This window comes from Rhinatrema bivittatum, chromosome 2 (genome assembly GCF_901001135.1).
Source record: "Rhinatrema bivittatum chromosome 2, aRhiBiv1.1, whole genome shotgun sequence".
Lineage (NCBI taxonomy): Eukaryota > Metazoa > Chordata > Amphibia > Gymnophiona > Rhinatrematidae > Rhinatrema > Rhinatrema bivittatum.
In genome coordinates, this window is record NC_042616.1 from 446,328,159 (window position 1) to 446,346,003 (window position 17,845).

Here is a 17,845-nt window from a genome sequence, read left to right on the forward strand (position 1 = left end):
GGAACCGATTCCAGGCCCATCAGGAGTCCCAAGACCACCAAGGCCTCGTTCTCCAGTCTTACCATCTCGTCCTCATCACTCACATGAGATTTCAGTAGACACCAGCTCTGAATTTTCTTCTGATGAGGAAATATTTTCAGAGCCTTCTCCGCCAGATGACCACAGGAAATCGCCTCCTGAGGACCTCTCTTTTACCAACTTTGTTAAAGAGATGGCTGACACCATTCCTTTTCCCATTCAATCGGAAGTGGATGCACGTCAGAAGACCTTGGAAGTCCTCCAGTTTGTGGACCCTCCCAAGGAGTTGTTAGCAGTCCCGGTCCATGAGGTGTTCCAGGAACTGCAATATAGAATTTGAGAGCATCCGGGTTCAGTATCTGCAGTTAATAAAAGAGCAGAATCAACGTACCTAGTGCAACCTATTCCAGGGTTCCAGAAAGTACAGTTACCCCACCAATCAGTGGTGGTTGAATCCGCTCAAAAGAAAGCAAAGTGGCAAAAATCTCACTCCTCGGTACCACCTGGGAAAGAGAGTAGGCTTTTGGATAACCTGGGAAGAAAAATCTTTCAAGGTTCAATGCTGGTTTCAAAAATTTCATCTTACCAACTGTACATGAACCAGTACCAAAGGAACCTTTGGAAGCAGGTCCAGGAACTCTCTCTCTCTCTCCCTGAACAATATCAGGAATCCTTACAGGACATAGTTCATAAGGGCCTTGACTCTGGTAAACACGAGGTACGAGCAACCTACGATTGTTTTGAAACTGCTGCAAGGCTATCAGCATCAGTATTGCAGCAAGAAGATGGGCATGGCTCAAAGCCTCTGATCTGCGCCCAGAGGTTCAAGAACATTTGGCAGATCTACCTTGCTTAGGGGACAATCTCTTTGGTGAGAAAATAAAAGAAGCTGTGGCAACCCTAAAGGACCACACTGAAACCTTAAAACAGTTGTCGTCCCAACCACAAGAGACTCAGCCTTCTGCCAGGAAATTTCCAAGGCGTGACACTCGACGGCCTTATTATCGCCCACGTCTATATTACCCCCCAGCAGGTAGGCCAAGAGCTAGCCGCCCAACGCAACGCCAGCAGCCTAGACAAAGGCCTGCAAGGGCTCAACCACCTCCACAAACGGCCACTACATCTGGTTTCTGAAAAGCCCCAGAGAGCAGCAGCCAGATCAACCCGTTCCCAGAAACACCAGTAGGAGGTCGCATACAGTACTTCCACAACAATTGGACCTCCATCACCACCGACCAGTGGGTGTTATCCATCACGACTCACGGTTACAGGCTGGATTTCTTAACTATCCCAATAGAAAATCCACCTCTTCACTCTTGCACAATAAATCAACACTCCATAATTCTTCAAACAGGATTATCCACCCTTCTGAGAGCCAGGGCCATAGAACCAGTTCCTGGACCTCAAAGGGGCAGAGGATTCTACTCCAGATATTTCCTCATTCCAAAGAAAACAGGAGGCCTTCGACCCATTCTAGACCTCAGAAATCTCAACAAATTTCTCAAAAAAGAAAAATTCAGAATGGTATCCCTAGGCACCATTCTGCCTCTTCTTCAAAGGGGAGATTGGCTCTGCTCTCTGGATCTTCAAGATGCATACGCTCACATTCCCATTTTTCCTCCTCATCGCCAGTACCTGCGCTTTCGGGTACTGAATCAGCATTATCAATACAGAGTGCTGCCATTCGGCCTTGCATCAGCACCACGAGTATTCACAAAGTGCATGGCTGCAGCAGTGGCACACCTCCACAAGCAAAGAGTGCACGTGTTCCCTTATCTGGACGATTGGCTCATCAAAAGTCAATCAAAAGAAGGAGCTCTCACTTCTCTCAAGCTCACCATCCAAGTGCTTCACTCCTTGGGATTTCTCATCAACTACCAGAAATCCCATCTGTCACCAACTCATCTGATACAGTTCATAGGTGCAGATCTAAACACTACATTAGCAACAGCTTTTCTTCCAAGAGACCGTGCTCAAACACTTGTCCTGTTGACTCACAATCTTCGCAACCAATTAAAGGTAACAGCTCACCAGTGCCTCATTCTTCTAGGGCACATGGCTTCCACGGTTCATGTAACTCCCATGGCCAGATTGACCATGCGACTTCTACAATGGACACTCAAAGCACAGTGGATACAAGCCACTCAACCAATGTCCACTCCTATTCACATCACACCAGAGCTCAAGTCTGCGCTCCTCTGGTGGACATCAATGAACAATCTGCTCAAAGGCCTACCTTTCCAGCAACCAGTTCCACAAGTGACTTTGACTACAGATGCATCCACCTTAGGGTGGGGAGCACATATTGGTCATCTAAAGACACAGGGCAAGTGGACACAACTCAAAGCCTCTTTTCAAATAAATTTCCAGGAGCTTCGAGCTATACGTTATGCGCTGTATGCATTCAAGGACTGCCTATCACACAAGACTGTTCTGATCCAAACGGACAACACAGTAGCCATGTGGTACATCAACAAACAAGGGGGGACAGGTTCTTACCTTCTTTGTCAAGAAGCAGCACAGATTTGGGACTGGGCCCTAACACACTCAATTCTTCTACGGGCCACCTACCTAGCAGGCATCCACAACACAGTAGCGGATCGCCTCAGTCGTCAGTTCCAACCACTCGAATGGTCCTTGGATCCAACAATAGCATCCAAGATTTTCCAACGCTGGGGCCATCCGACGATAGATCTCTTTGCATCCCAGCTCAACTACAAAGTGAACAATTACTGCTCTCTACTCAGACAGCAGAACAACATACCAAAGGACGTGTTTGCTCGCCATTGGAATTCAGGCCTGTTATACGCGTATCCACCGATACCACTCATAACCAAAACACTAGTGAAGCTACAACAGGACAAGGGAACTATGATACTCATAGCCCCATACTGGCCTCGACAGGTATGGATCCCCACACTGCTAGATCTCTCAGTCAGGGATCCAATTCGCCTGGGAGTAGCTCCCAATCTCATAACTCAAGAACAGGGTCAGTTGCGCCATCCCAACCTTCAATCCCTGTCCCTGACAGCATGGATGTTGAAAGCTTAATTTTACAGCCTCTCAACCTTCCATCCGCTATATCTCAAGTACTTATAGCTGCACGTAAACCTTCCACTAGAAAGAATTATTCCTACAAATGGAAACGGTTTAGATTGTGGTGCACTCAGAAAGATTTAGATCCTTTCACTTGCCCCACTACTTCGCTACTAGATTACCTTTACCATCTCTCAGACTCTGGTCTTAAGACATCATCTGTAAGGGTACACTTAAGTGCAATCTCAGCTTAGCTTGATAAGCTGGAAGATGCTCCTATTTCTACACAGCCTCTCGTCAGTAAGTTCATGAGAGGCCTAACTCACATTAAACCTCCAGTTCATTCCCCAAGCATACAATGGGACCTGAATGTCGTATTAACCAGACTTATGCGTTCTCCTTTTGAACCCATAAATACTTGTGACCTTAAATACCTTACTTGGAAAACGGTATTTCTAATAGCCATTACATCAGCTAGAAGGGTCAGTGAACTACAAGCGCTAGTCACATACGAACCTTTTACAAAGTTCCTCCATGACAGGGTAGTACTCCGGACACATCCAAAATTCCTTCCTAAGGTTGTCACGGAATTCCACTTGAACCAATCAATAGTTTTACCTACATTCTTTCCTAGGCCTCACTCTCACCAAGGAGAAAGAGCCTTACACACTTTGGACTGTAAGCGTGCGTTATCCTTCTATTTAAACCGCACTACAGCCCAAAGAAAATCCAGTCAGCTGTTTGTATCCTATGATCCAAACAAACCAGGTAAAGCAGTGGGTAAGCATACTCTGTCAAACTGGCTAGCAGATTGCATACAATTTTGTTATGAAAAAGCAGGCCTTACTCTTCAAGGGCGAGTAAAAGCACACTCAGTCAGAGCAATGTCAACTTCAGTAGCGCACCTTCGCTCTGTACCTATTCTGGACATTTGCAAAGCAGCAACATGGAGTTCTCTTCACACCTTTGCAGCTCACTACTGTTTAGACAAAGAAGGAAGACAAGATTCAGCATATGGACAATCCGTCTTAAAGAACTTGTTTCCAGTTTAATCCCAACTCCTTCTACATCCAACCTGCTGTGATCTTCGGCTGACTCATTTCATCAACAATACCTCACTGTTGCTTCAGCACAAAATGACTCAGCCTCTAGCTTGCTAATCACCCATATGTGAGGACTAGCATCCTGCTTGTCCTGGGATAAAGCAAAATTGCTTACCTTGTAATAGGTGTTATCCCAGGACAGCAGGATGTAGTCCTCACGAAACCCACCCGCCACCCCGCGGAGTTGGGTCCGATACGTTTTATTATTTTATTTTTGGCTAACGCTTATTGCTACAAAACAAGACTGAAGGGAGACCCCTGAGGCAGGGAATATCATGGCATGCTGGGCATGCTCAGTAGGCACTCCGGTGCCATTCAAAAGTTTCAGGGAAACTTTTAAAGAAGTTTTTCCGTACATAGGGCTCCATTACCGATGTCACCCATATGTGAGGACTACATCCTGCTGTCCTGGGATAACACCTATTACAAGGTAAGCAATTTTGCTATCTTCGAGTTCAGGAACGTTCTCGAGAGAGAGGCATGCTGCGATGACCAGTACGCCTGGCGCCGACCTTTCAACAACCTATTACGAACCCCCGGGTTGTTGACCATGCAGCAGCATCTGAGGAACCCATGCAAATTGACCGATGTCATATAACTCCTCAGGAACGGCAACGATGGAGACTGAACAACCTATGTTTATACTGTGCAGCTCCAGGACACTTTGCTAACAAATGCCTGAATAAGTCGGGAAAATTTCGGGCCTAGGCTTGGTGGGAGAGGCGTCCGTAGGTCCTATTACCCCCTCTCCACAGATTCTACTTCCGGTGGCCTTAAAGTTTGGACTAGAGACACTTCAATATCAGGCCTTTATATACTCCGGAGCCGCAGGCAATTTCATCGACGAACAATTGGTTAACAAATTCCGTATTCCCACCGAGACTCTCAAGACTCCTTTGGTAGTCTCATCGTCTCGGGACAACCAATTGGAGAAAGAATTACTGCCAGGACCCAACCCATCAACATGACTACTGGAGTCCTTCATCATGAGACTATCCAGTTATTTATCTTACCTTCCTCAGTCAATCAGATTATTTTAAGACTACCCTGGTTGAGGCAACACCAACCTCACCTGGACTGGGGTAGTTTGCAACTGGTGAAATGGAGTCCCTACTGCCAACGCAACTGTCTATCGACTGTTCATCCACCCAACCTTATCACATCTGAGTCCACAAAGATCCCAGCTGCCTTACCCAAGCAATACGCAGAATGTCTTGATGTCTTTAGCAAACAACAAGCTGAGACTCTACCACCACATCGTTCCTACGAGTGTGAAATCGAATTAATCCCAGGTAAGGAGCCTCCCAGGGGGAGAGTCTATACTCTATCAGAACCCGAATCAAGAGCCATGACACAATATATCCAAGAAAATCTGGCAAGAGGATTTATTAAACCTTCCTCCTCTCCGGCGCGAGCAGGATTTTTTTTTGTTAAAAAAAAGGATGGATCATTACGGCCATGTATCGACTATAGAGGACTAAATGCCATAACAAAGAAAAACCGATATCCGATTCCGCTAATATCAGAACTTTTTGATCGTCTAAAAAGAGCAAAACTTTTTTCGAAACTCGATCTGCGTGGAGCTTATAATTTAGTCCGAATCTGGGAACAGGATGAATGGAAGATGGCCTTTAACACGCATGATGGACACTACGAGTATCGGGTCATGCCGTTCGGCCTATGTAATGCACCAGCAGTTTTCCAGAATATGATTAATGACATTTTTCGTGACCTACTATATTCCCATGTCATTGTTTACCTGGATGACATCCTAATTTTTTCTAAAGATCTACAACACCACCAACTTCATGTCAAGCAAGTTCTGCAACGTCTTCGAGACAACAAATTATTTGTGAAACTGGATAAATGTCTCTTCCATCAGAAGGAGTTACCATTCTTGGGATATATTGTTTCACAGAAAGGCTTACGCATGGATCTGGAGAAACTTAAAGCCATATTGGACTGGTCTCAACCCACTGGATTGAAGGCTTTACAGAGATTTTTGGGGTTTTCTAATTATTATCGACAATTCATTTCCGATTACTCTACATTAGTAGCCCCCCTTACTGCCTTAACAAAGAAAAAAGCACCAATTCAGAACTGGCCTGTGGAAGCCATTCAGGCGTTTCAGCAGCTAAAACAAGAATTTACCAAAAATCCTTGCCTTATACGACCTGACCCAGCTAAGCCTTTCATTGTAGAGGTAGATGCCTCAGCCGTAGGTGTTGGAGCTATTTTCTTACAACCCTCTGATTCTGGAACACTACATACCTGTGCCTATTTTTCCAAAAAATGTTCACTGGCGGAGAAGAATTATGCCATAGGAGAACGGGAATTATTGGCGATCAAGGCAGCTCTGGAGGAATGAAGACATCTTCTAGAGGGGGCCAAACATACTGTTCAGATCTATACGGACCACAAGAATCTCGCCTACCTATCGCAGGCTCAACGTTTAAATCCCCGATAAGCTCGTTGGGCATTATTTTTCAGTCGGTTTGACTTTAAGATACATTTTTGGGCTGCTAAGAAGAACGTTAGAGCAGATGCATTATCTCGAAGTTTTATTCCTAAAGATACTGTGGAACCATGTCGCCATATAATCGATCCAGCCAGGATAATGGTGGCAGCCACCTTTATAGTTCCGGTGGGGAAAACTGTAGTACCTAAGAGACTTCGACAAAAAGTTCTTCAATGGGCTCATGATTCCCAGTTCGCAGGACATCCGGGGATCCATAGAACTAGAGACCTTGTCTCACGCTCTTATTGGTGGCCTAAATGGAGATCTGATGTGAAGAGTTATATGGACTCCTGCGCTACTTGTGCTGCCCATAAGATTCTGCGACAACGACCGGCTGGATTACTGCAACCACTACCTATTCCAAAGATACCCTGGTCACAGATTGCCACAGACTTTATAACCGACCTTCCTCTGTCAGAAGGAAATACTGTGATTTGGGTGGTCATTGACCGGTTTTCTAGAATGGCCCATTTTATTCCTCTCCCCGGGCTACCCACCGCCTCAGAATTGGCTCAACTGTTTGTACAGCACATTTTCCGTATCCATGGGTTACCCTCTAGTATTGTGTCAGACAGGGGGGGTGCAATTTACAGCGAAAATTTGGAGGAATTTATGCAAGAGACTTCAGATTAAGTTCATCAGCCTACCATCCTCAGTCCAACGGGTTAACAGAATGCACCAATCAGTCTATGTGAATCAAAGACAAGATGACTGGGCATCCTTGTTACCCTGGGCCGAACTATCACATAATAACCATGTTACCCAAGCAAGTGGAACTTCACCATTCTTTTTAGTCTTTGGGAGACATCCACGGATTCCTCTTCCTATTGCCACACCCTCATCCTGCCCAGCTGTGGATAAAACGGTACAATCTATGACCAAACTCTGGGAGGAGACATGAAAACTGTTGAGACGAACTTCCAGTAGAATTAAAACCAAGGCCGACAAAAAGAGGAGAAAGGGCCCTTCCCTTCAACCAGGGGACTTGGTGTGGTTAAGTACTAGGAACCTTAAGTTACGTACCCCATCTCTAAAATTTGCACCTAAATATGTGGGACCATTTCCGGTGATCAAACAAATTAATGAAGTTGCCTTTAAACTCCAGTTGCCTCCCACTCTTCGTATCCATAATGTGTTCCACATCTCTTTACTAAAACCAGCAGTATTGTCCTGGCCTTCTAAAAGAATCAAGAAAATCACTCCCTCTTTTATACAGGACGACGCAACATATGAGATTAAAGAAATATTGGACTTAGAGGGAGAATACAGTATTTAATAGCATGGAAAAATTTTGGTCCTGAGGAAAATTCCTGGGAACCACGTGAGAATATCCAGGCATCTCGGTTACTTCGATGATTTCACCAAAAATTTCCTCATAAACCTGGTCCAGGGAATTGGAGGAGAGAGCCTTGCGGGAGAGGTACTGTCACCACTCACGATCAGCAGGGTCCCGGCTCTTTGGCGTTTCCAGCGCATGGCGTCATCAGGCGGCAGCGGCGTTCCACTTCGGGACTCAGGCCGAGACTCCACCCCCTTTAAGTGCGTCATCTCCGGAAGTCCGGCGAATTGCACGGGAGAACCTCAGTACTTAAAGCCCCGACTTCAGCATAACCTCGCCTCAGCTACAGGCTTCTTGTACTGGTGCTCTTTTTGGATTCTGTTGCCTTGCTTCCTGCCTCAACCCGGACTGGACTTGGATACTCTTGCTTGCTACCTGCCTCGACCCGGACCGGACTTGGATACTCTTACCTAGCTGCCTGGCTCGACCCGGACCGGACTTGGATACTCTTGCCTTGCTACCCGCCTCGACCTGGACCGGACTTGGATACTCTTGCCTTGTTCCCTGCCTCGACCCGGACCGGACTTGGATACTCTTGCCTTGCTCCCTGCCTCGATCTGGACCGGGCTTGGATACTCTTGCCTTGCTACCCGCCTCGACTGGACCGGACTTGGATACTCTTGCCTTGTTCCCTGCCTCGACCCGGACCGGACTTGGATACTCTTGCCTTGCTCCCTGCCTCGATCTGGACCGGGCTTGGATACTCTTGCCTAGCTGCCTGGCTTGACCTGGACCGGAGTTGGACTTCTGCTTGGCCGAGGTAAGACTGTTAACCATCAAGGATTCACTAAATCGTAACAATATTTGTATGTGGCCAAGACCACTCTTCCATTAAGTCCTTTCCATCAAATTTATTATTCAAGAAAATCCAATCCTGAATATAGTGCAGCAGACAGGCAGCATTGTACAAGCACAAGTCTGGTATAGGTAATCCTCCAACCTTTTTATTCCTTATCAAAATATCTAAATGAATCCTAGCCCATCTAGCGCGCCATATAAAGGCAGAGACCATAAACCTGTAAAGTCATTTTTCTGAGGTCCTCACCCATAATAGGAGCATCTGGAGGGGGTACAATAATTTCAGGAGCACTATCATTTTATTAACTGCCCCTCTCCCCATAACCGATAATGGGAACAAAACCCATGAATTCAGTAGGGTTTTCATCTTTTGGAGAGTACAAATTGCGTTATGATTATACATGTTCTGAACAGAATGCATGATCCAGATTCCCAGATATTTTAATGCATCTACATTACATTTGAGGGGAAAAGGTCCTCTCCACCATCTCTGTAAGTCAGGGTCTAGGGGAAAGGCCTCAGATTTATTATAATTAATCTTAAGTCCCAAAAAAGAGTAGAATTCTGTAATAGAGTTAATATATAAGACTATCCATTGGATTCTCTATAAACAGCATCATGTCATCAGCAAATAAACTAAGTTTCATTTGTTTTCTTCTAATCAGAATGCCTTTAAAGTTGGCCTTATTGCACAATTTAATAGCCAGGTGTTCTAGGGCTAACACATAAAGCAAAGATGACAAAGGACATCCTTGCCTCATTCCATGTTCCAGAATAAATTGGAAAGTGCACCATTAAATAAATTTGGGCCTTGAGTAAATTATATAAGACCTATACCCACTGAAGAAACTGATCCCCAAAGTTGAACTGCTGAAGGACCCATCACATAAAGGAACCCTCAACAAGGTCAAAGGCCTTCTCTGCATCTAGTCTAGGTAGAAGATCATTGCTACATTTATTTTGAGAAGAGTGGAGAGATAAAAGCACCATCAGTACATTACTAGAAGAGTATCTGCCTACAATAAAGCCTGCTTGGTCAGTTGAGATGAGTAAGTGAATAACTAAGTTCCATCTACCTGCTAACACTGCTGCCAGAATTTTTGTATCTTGCTTTAGTAAAGAGATAGGCCTATATGATTCTGGGAGTAGGGGATCCTTACCAGGTTTTGGGATTAAGATAAATGTAGCTAAATTATGCCCTTGTTCTAAATGCCTCCCTTTCTGGATTCACGCAAAATTATCAGTTAAGGGGGGACAAAATGCTGGCACCCAATATTTTATAGAATTCCATCCCAAAACCATCTAGGCTCAGGGATTTTCCCAATTTTAATTATTTCATAACAGTCTTAATCTCCCCTTCCCTAATAGGAGATTACAATTTTGCTTGATTTTCTGGTGACAGCTGTGGAAAAATTTGTCCATGAAAAAAAAAATGCTGGCAGTTGTCAACTTCCTGTGGAGCATTTATGTATAACAAGCCGTAAAGCCCGTTAAAACGGGCTACATCCCTCTGTCTCTCACCTCCCCCTCATTCTCTCTCCCCTCACTCTTCACCACCCCCCTCCCCCACCCACTCCTCGCCACCCTCCCTCTCCTCTCACTCAGTCCCCCCTCTCCCTCACTCCCTCCCACTCAGTCCCCCCTCTCCCTCCCTCCCTCCCTCCCACTCACTCAGTCCCCCTCTCCCTCCCTTCACCCACCTCCATTTCCTCCCGGCGCCGTAAGCGCGACTTCCCGCAACCCTCACCCGGCTCCATTAACTCCTCCCGCTCCTGCCGGCAGATCTCGGGGGGGGTCACTCCCGCGCGCGCGGCAGTGACCCCCCCGAGATCTGCCGGCAGATCTGGGGAGGAGAAGTAGCGGCACCGCGCGGCGCGCGGTTGCCGCTACTTCTCCTCCCGCTCCTGCCGGCAGATCTCGGGGGGGGGGGGGCGCGGGAGTGACACCCCCCCCCGAGATCTGCCGGCAGATCTCGGTGGGGGGGGCGCGGGAGTGACACCCCCCCCCCCCCCGAGATCTGCCGGCAGATCTGGGGAGGAGAAGCAGCGGCACCGCGCGCGGCGCGCGGCGCCGCTGCTTCTCCTCCCGCTCCTGCGGCCCCACCGCCATTTTTTTTTTTCTGATCGACATCCTTGCCCGCACATGCGCAGTAGAGCTGCGCTCTACTGCGCATTTGCGGGCCGTCGGTCACAGGCCATTTATAAGGTAGATTGTTTATAAAACAATTCAAAAACAGTTAAAATATCTGATATACCTATGTGAAGCTTATTCTGATGGAACGATCTGGTTATGAAAGGCTTAGGACAAGAGGCTCTAAGAAGATAGCTAAGAGATTACCCGACTTGTTGCCTCATTGAAGCAATATATATCGGAAGAAAAGCAACTTTTGCCTAGCTTTGAACTCTAGTAAAACATCTAGCTCACTACGGACTTTAAGCATCTGCAATTTAAGATCCAAGATAATTTGCTGTACATGTAATCTTTTAAAATACATTAGCTTTTTAGAATGATCCAAGATGTTCTTAGTTCTTTCCCGCTTCATACGCGCCTGATAGGCAATAATTTGGCTCTTTAAAACAGATTTAGCAGCATTCCAGTACATGGTGGCACTGATATCTTATGACAAATTGAAGGTCTTATACTTCTCCCATTTTTCACAGAAGTATTTCTTTGTCATGATACAGTAAAGCTGACATTTTCCAGTAGACAGGGCATCCTCCGCTCTCTGATAGACAAAGCCAAGAGACCAACAAAGAATGATCAGAGAAGGATACGTCAATCGTAGTCTATCATTCCATGTCTCTGAAAACAAAAATAGTCTATTCTGGAGTAAACATTGTGGGGATGAGAATAAAAAGAAAACTCTTTATCTTATAGATGCAGAATATGCCAGTTGTCCACTAACCTAAGTTCTTTGCACAAAAATTCAATGCCCATGTCAGCCTGATTTTTTTAAGGGTTTTAGCAGGCTGTCTATCAATGGATTATTAGTAATGTTAAAATCCCCAGCCATTATGAGAACATATCCTTCCCAGCATAGTAATTTTGCCACCAAAGAGGAAAAGAACCCGAGAGAATATTTGTTGAAAGTGTGTACATTCACTAAAATTATTTTCTTCCCATATATAGATCCTATAAGGAAGGATAACAAATTGGACTTCGAGATCTTTGACCTGCTGGTCAAGTACAAAGGGAACAGCTTTACATACCAAAACAACCACCCCTCTTTGTCTAACAGAAAAAGAAGAGAAGTAGCATTGTTCCACGAAGTTTGGCATGCTCACAGTCATCTAAATGAATCTCCTGATGAAATACAATATCGGACTTATATTTTTTAAAATTCTGCTAATACTGTTTTCCTTTTTATGGGAGAATGGAGCCCATCTACAGTAAGGGAGCTGATAATCACTTTAGCCACATATTAACAAAGAGAGTGAGATCAAGCAGATTATTAGTTTCCTGACCAAGAAGAACTCCCCAGCCTAAGTCCCTCTAGTATCTCCAGAAGAAGGCACCACAGCACACATTATCTGAGCTATCTGGTTCAACACCAAATCACTTACAGACCCCCACACTTTTACACTTGCATGCCATACAATTTTACTCACCCACCCCTCCCCTTTCACAACCACACACACATATCAATAAACAACAGCACCCGGGGAAAAAATACCTGAAAAAAAATGTTACAATCTCCCCACCCAACCACCTACTAACCCATACTCAAATATAACAATTCTGAAGCTCAACAAAGAATGAGTCAAGCTTCCACTTCGAAACGGAGGTTGTTCCTGATCCCTGTGTCCAGCACTATAGCCTGCTCAAATCCCAGGGCCTCCCAGAGTCAGCAGCAATCTTGAGATGCAGAACCTTCCAGTCAAATACAGTGAGTTTCAATAATTCTCAAAAAGTGAGCAAGTAAGAATCACATAACCTTAAACAGTAAACAATTTTTGAAAAACTTTGAGTTTCTCCCTCAAAGATTGCAAGAGCAAAAAAAAACCAAATTGCCATTGCACATTAACATGTAGATGTAGCATCACCAGAGATGCTCAAGGCGCATATGAAAACAAGTTCCAAATATTCAATCACCCGTACCAAGGGATCACAGAGATAAAACTCATTTCATATTGTTGCAAGATTTTGGCTCTCCAAACTTCCAGAGAGATCTTCTTCCTCTGATGTGTACTTAAATGAATCCAAAAGAAAAAGGTCTAACTGATGTTAAACAGGACGATCAGCATGGGCCCAAGTCATTCCATTTGATCCACAAATTCTTTAGCTTCCTTCCCAGTGGTGAGGACATGTGTTTCAGCACAATGAAATACTTTCAAGTGGGCAGGGAATTATAATGAAAACTTGATTACTTTTCGATATAACAGAGTACAATACAGAGTGAACTCCTTTCAAGAAGCAAGAACTTTAGCTGAAAAGTCTGGAAATACCAAAAGTTTGGAGTTCTCATATCGAAGTTCAATAACCTTTTGGTAAGCCATACAAATTTTCAGCTTAGTGTAGTTAAAAAACTTGACTATAACTTAGTGCGGCCTACATTGATCCTGGCCTCCCGCCCCAATTCGATGAGCCTGTTTCACCAAGATTACTCTGTCAGATATATTTATGGACAACACCTTGGGGAGCCATGTTTCACAGAACTGTAGTAGTCCTTCCATGTTCACTGCTTCAAGGACCCTGAGAAAACATAAATTATTTCGCCTGCTGCGATTCTCATGATCATCAAGCTTGTCCTCAGGTAGTTTATTTTTAGCCTTGGGTACAGTGGTCTTGGTATCTAGTGACTCCAAATGATCATCATGTTTGGAGAACTTATTTTGCACCTCTGTGAGCACATTATTGTATGTTTCGACCTCGTCTCTAAGCTCATCCGCAGACAATTGAATTTTCTGTAGATGATCAGTGAGAGTAGCAGAAATGGCCCTGGTAAGATCTTTCAATGCTGCCTTGGAGAGGCCCTCCGAGGCAGGGCTCATGTCCTGCACCATTTTTTCCCTCAGAAGTCAGATTTTTGTGAGCCCCAAACATTTCAGTCTTCCTGCCATCTCATCTGATTTCTTGAAAACAAAATTGTCCATGAATTCCCCTACTTGTCAAGTATTTCAGATAGGAAAGAATCCACTAAATAATACTTAGAAAAAATATAATGCTGCTACTTCTAAGGGAGCGAGATTCAGGAGCGTCTGCTCAGCATAACATCATCGCCACTCTTCCCTTTTTCTCTAATGTTTTACTTGCCTAAGGACTTTCACTTTTCCATATGGCTTTGTTCACTCAGCCCCAATGATCCTAGTTTAAAGCCCTCAGTGGGTTGGTAAGTCTGTGCTGTAAGATGCTGTATCCCTTCTTTTGCAGGTGGATCCCATCTCTGCTTAACAATCCTTGAAACATCATTTCATAGACCAGAAAGTTTAAATGCTCTTATCAGTACCATCTACACAGTTATTCATTCATCTCCAAAATGTGAGCTTCCCTGCCTTGGCCTGTATCCTTGACTGAGAGGTTGGAGGGGAATACAATCTGTGAACCTATCTGCTTCACCCTCTCTCCCAGAGCCATGAAATCACTTTTGATAAGATCTGTGTGGTATCTAGCAGTATCATTTGTGTCAACATGGATGAGCAGCATCGGATAGTAGTCAGTAGGCTTGAGCAGCAATGGTTAATAGTAATTAATAGGGATGTGCACCCATTTTTTTTCAGTTCGTTTTTGGGTTCAGGGTGGACCATTTTCGGTCCACTCCCCGAACCCAAAAACTTTTTTCCGTTCGTTTTCGGAAATGGACCAAACCCCCCCCAACCCTTCTAATTTACTTAATTACAACCCCCCCTGCCCTCCCAACCCCCCAAAAACTTACCAAAAGTCCCTAGTGGTCCAGCGGGGGTCCTGGGAGTGATCTCCCCCTCCTGGGCTGTCGGCTGCCACTAATCAAAATGGCAGCAGTGGCCCTTTGCCCTTACCCTGTGACAGGGGCTACCGGTGCCATTGGTTGGCCCCTGTCAGATGGTAGGAGCAATGGATGGCCGGAGCCATCTTAAAAAAAAGTGCGGGCCATCCATTGTGCCTATCATGTGACAGGGGCCGACCAATGGCACCGGTAGCCCCTGTCACATGGTAAGGGCAAAGGGCCACTGGCGCCATTTTGATTAGTGGCAGCCGACAGCCCGGGAAGGGGAGATCACTCCCGGGACCCCCGCTAGACCACCAAGGATGTTTGGTAAGTTTTTGGGGGGATCGGTAGGGTGGGGTTTGTAATTAAGTAAATTAGAAGGGTTGGGGTGGGTTTGGAGTTTTTAAAAAAAATAAATTTGCCCCTCCCCCTGTGCAAACCCGAAAACAAATTTTTCCCGAATTTCGGGAAAAATCCGTTTCGGGATTTGTGTCCCCCGAAACGTTGAAATTGCCTAATTCTTTCCAAATGAATGCGCATCCCTAGTAATAACCACTGGGAATTTAGACCATCTGATATATTGATACTGTACTAAATGTTTAAAAGTCACATATGGTCCCCCGGACCTTCAGAATGGCTGTTCTGTAGCATCGCCTTTTAATTTACACAAGCTAAATGGAATTAATACAAAAATGTGACTCTGAGGACAATCTCTAAAGGCTACTTACAGAATGATAATGATTGAGTACCACTGTCCCAAAACAATGGTGAAATAGCGGTGTAAGCTGGCCTGAAATGGGGTAAAATGAAGCATAAAAAAATAAAACAAGCTCATTCTATTCTTAAATGAGACCAATAGCTTATTGTAGAAATTGTTTTTATGTTATGGGTAGGGACCTTCATTTTCAGTTTTTATTTTATTTTTCTTCGGGAAATTATCAGTGTTTATTATAGTGAACAAAACCTGGAAAAAACAAGTGAAAGAAAATGACTCACTATTTACCACTGAATTTCTCCCAGTTTTGTTTGTTGTAATAAACACTGATAAAGTTCCAGGAAAATAAAATAAAAGCTGAAAATGAAGGTCCCTAACTATAGGTTATTGTGAAGCAAGTCTCTTTAATAAACCATTAATTTATTTTGTTTCAGTTTTCATTCTTTTATTTATGTTTATTTGCTGTTCATTCTTTTTCACTCAATGCACAATTAAGCTCTGGAATTTGTTGCCAGAGGATGTTGTTAGTGTGCAGTTAGTGTAGCTGTGTTTAAAAAAGGATTGGATAAGTTCTTGGAGGAGAAGTCCATTACCTGCTATTAATCAAGTGTTTTCATGACATGATGAATATGGAATGTATGGCGTCCAGGACCTCTCCAAAACGTCGGCGGCTATTTCTTAAGGTGTGGCAACCTTACTTACAGTCTCTCCTGCACCGAGCACGCAGTCTTATCAACAATGATTGATATGCTCATCTTATGTTCTGGCCAGTGCAAGGAAGTGCTTTATGGACTAAGTGGACTGATACTCACTTGTGAACTTCACTAATAATAAAAAGGGGGGGAGGGAAGAGTGGGAGGGAAATCTTTGGGGTTGTATAGTGTTGGCGTTTGTTTCTGAGGGGGTTCAGAGCACCACCCACCTCAGTGTTGTAATACTTGTCGTTGGAAAATTTAATAAAAACGTTTAAACATAAAAAAGGATTGGATAAGTTCTTGGAGGAGAAGTCCATTAACTGCTATTAATGAAGTTGACTTAGAAAATAGCCACTGTTATTACTGGCATCAGTAGCATGGGATCTACTTACTGTTTGGGTATTTGCCAGGTAGCCTGGATTGGCCACTATTGGAAACAGGATGCTGGGCTTGATGGTCCTTTGGTCTGATCCAGTATGACAATTTATTATGTTCTTATGTCTTGATTGCTGGAATAAACGCTTAAAAGAACCTATTTTAAATGCAGATCATCTCTGAAATATTCTGTTTAGGTGTTTATAATATCAGCACTCTAGTCAAAAGTCATAGCCAAATGCAAAGTATAAATTAAAAATTAGAAAAACAAATAACCCATGAAAATAATTAAATTAATGTTGTATTCAAGATATCTGCTTGATAATAAACTATAAAAAGAAGAATATATTTACATAGACTTACAAATGTTCTTTTAAAATGATTCCATCATATTATTAAGTATTTTTATGTGTGTTTCGGCTATTGAAGATGATAGTAACCTATTTTTATTTTCTGAATTTCAGGCCTAATTATTCACGAAGGAGCAGCAGTTTTCAAAGTATTTAAACGCTGGAGAGCTGTTAATCTACACTGGGATGTACTAAATTATGACAAAGCTACAGACATAGAGGAAAGCAGTCGTGGTATGTCTTCAACAAATAGGACATTGTGGTTACCACTGTCTGCTTTAAGATCCAGTAACTTAGTTCATCCAACACAGTTAAGCTCTCCAAGATTTCAGTGTGGCTATGTACTATTACACCTGTTCAATCGGATGAGACCTCAAGAAGATTCTTTAGAAGAAAGTAGTTCTAGTGAGGTTGTGATGAGAGTAACTTCAGTGTGAAGCACATTATCCCTGCTATGCTAAACAAATGAGGATAATGTTCTTCTTGAACTTGAACTCTTAACCGTATTTTGGAATGTAGTAGTGATGAATGGTGAAAACATATGACTTTTAAAAAACATATCTATACATTTTTTAAATTTGTTTTTTTTTTATATTATAAACTGAATTGCAAATAAACTTTTCTGAAAAAAGTCTCACTATATTTCCTGGTTTGTGCTACTTTTACTTAGGAATCTCGTATTCAGATTTTTCTAAAAATTGGTAGGTATTTAGGTACTGTATCTCACCTAGTAACATAGTAATTCAGTAGCGGTCTAGTTTAAGTTTATCTTCTGGCCTTCAGCCATGCTTGATCACCTGCTGGAGATTGCTGCTTGTCTAAGTCAGTTTTATTATCTTCTTTGGACCTCCATTATTGCGGGTAGGTAAGCATATGAATTTACATACCTAAACCAACAACCAGGCCCATTCTTTTACCCAATATTTTCCAATTTCTGTTCTTATCACTACTCTCTGTCCCAATCATGCTTAAATTCTGTCAGGTATTTCTTTC

At 43.7% G+C, this 17,845-nt stretch overlaps 1 protein-coding gene across 3 annotated transcripts in view; it reads left to right on the plus strand.

Annotated features, from left to right (window-relative positions):
* Nucleotides 1-17,486, plus strand: part of MARCH11 (membrane associated ring-CH-type finger 11) — a 164,993-nt gene extending 147,507 nt beyond the window's left edge. For 2 of the 3 annotated variants that reach the window (XM_029592663.1, XM_029592664.1), the window contains one exon: nucleotides 16,967-17,486. In XM_029592663.1, coding sequence (XP_029448523.1) covers nucleotides 16,967-17,289 — 323 coding nt within the window. In that variant the 3' untranslated portion in view covers nucleotides 17,290-17,486. The remainder of the gene's footprint in view (nucleotides 1-16,966) is intronic. The other variant, XM_029592665.1, reaches the window with a different exon arrangement.
* The last annotated feature ends 359 nt before the right edge of the window (nucleotides 17,487-17,845 follow it).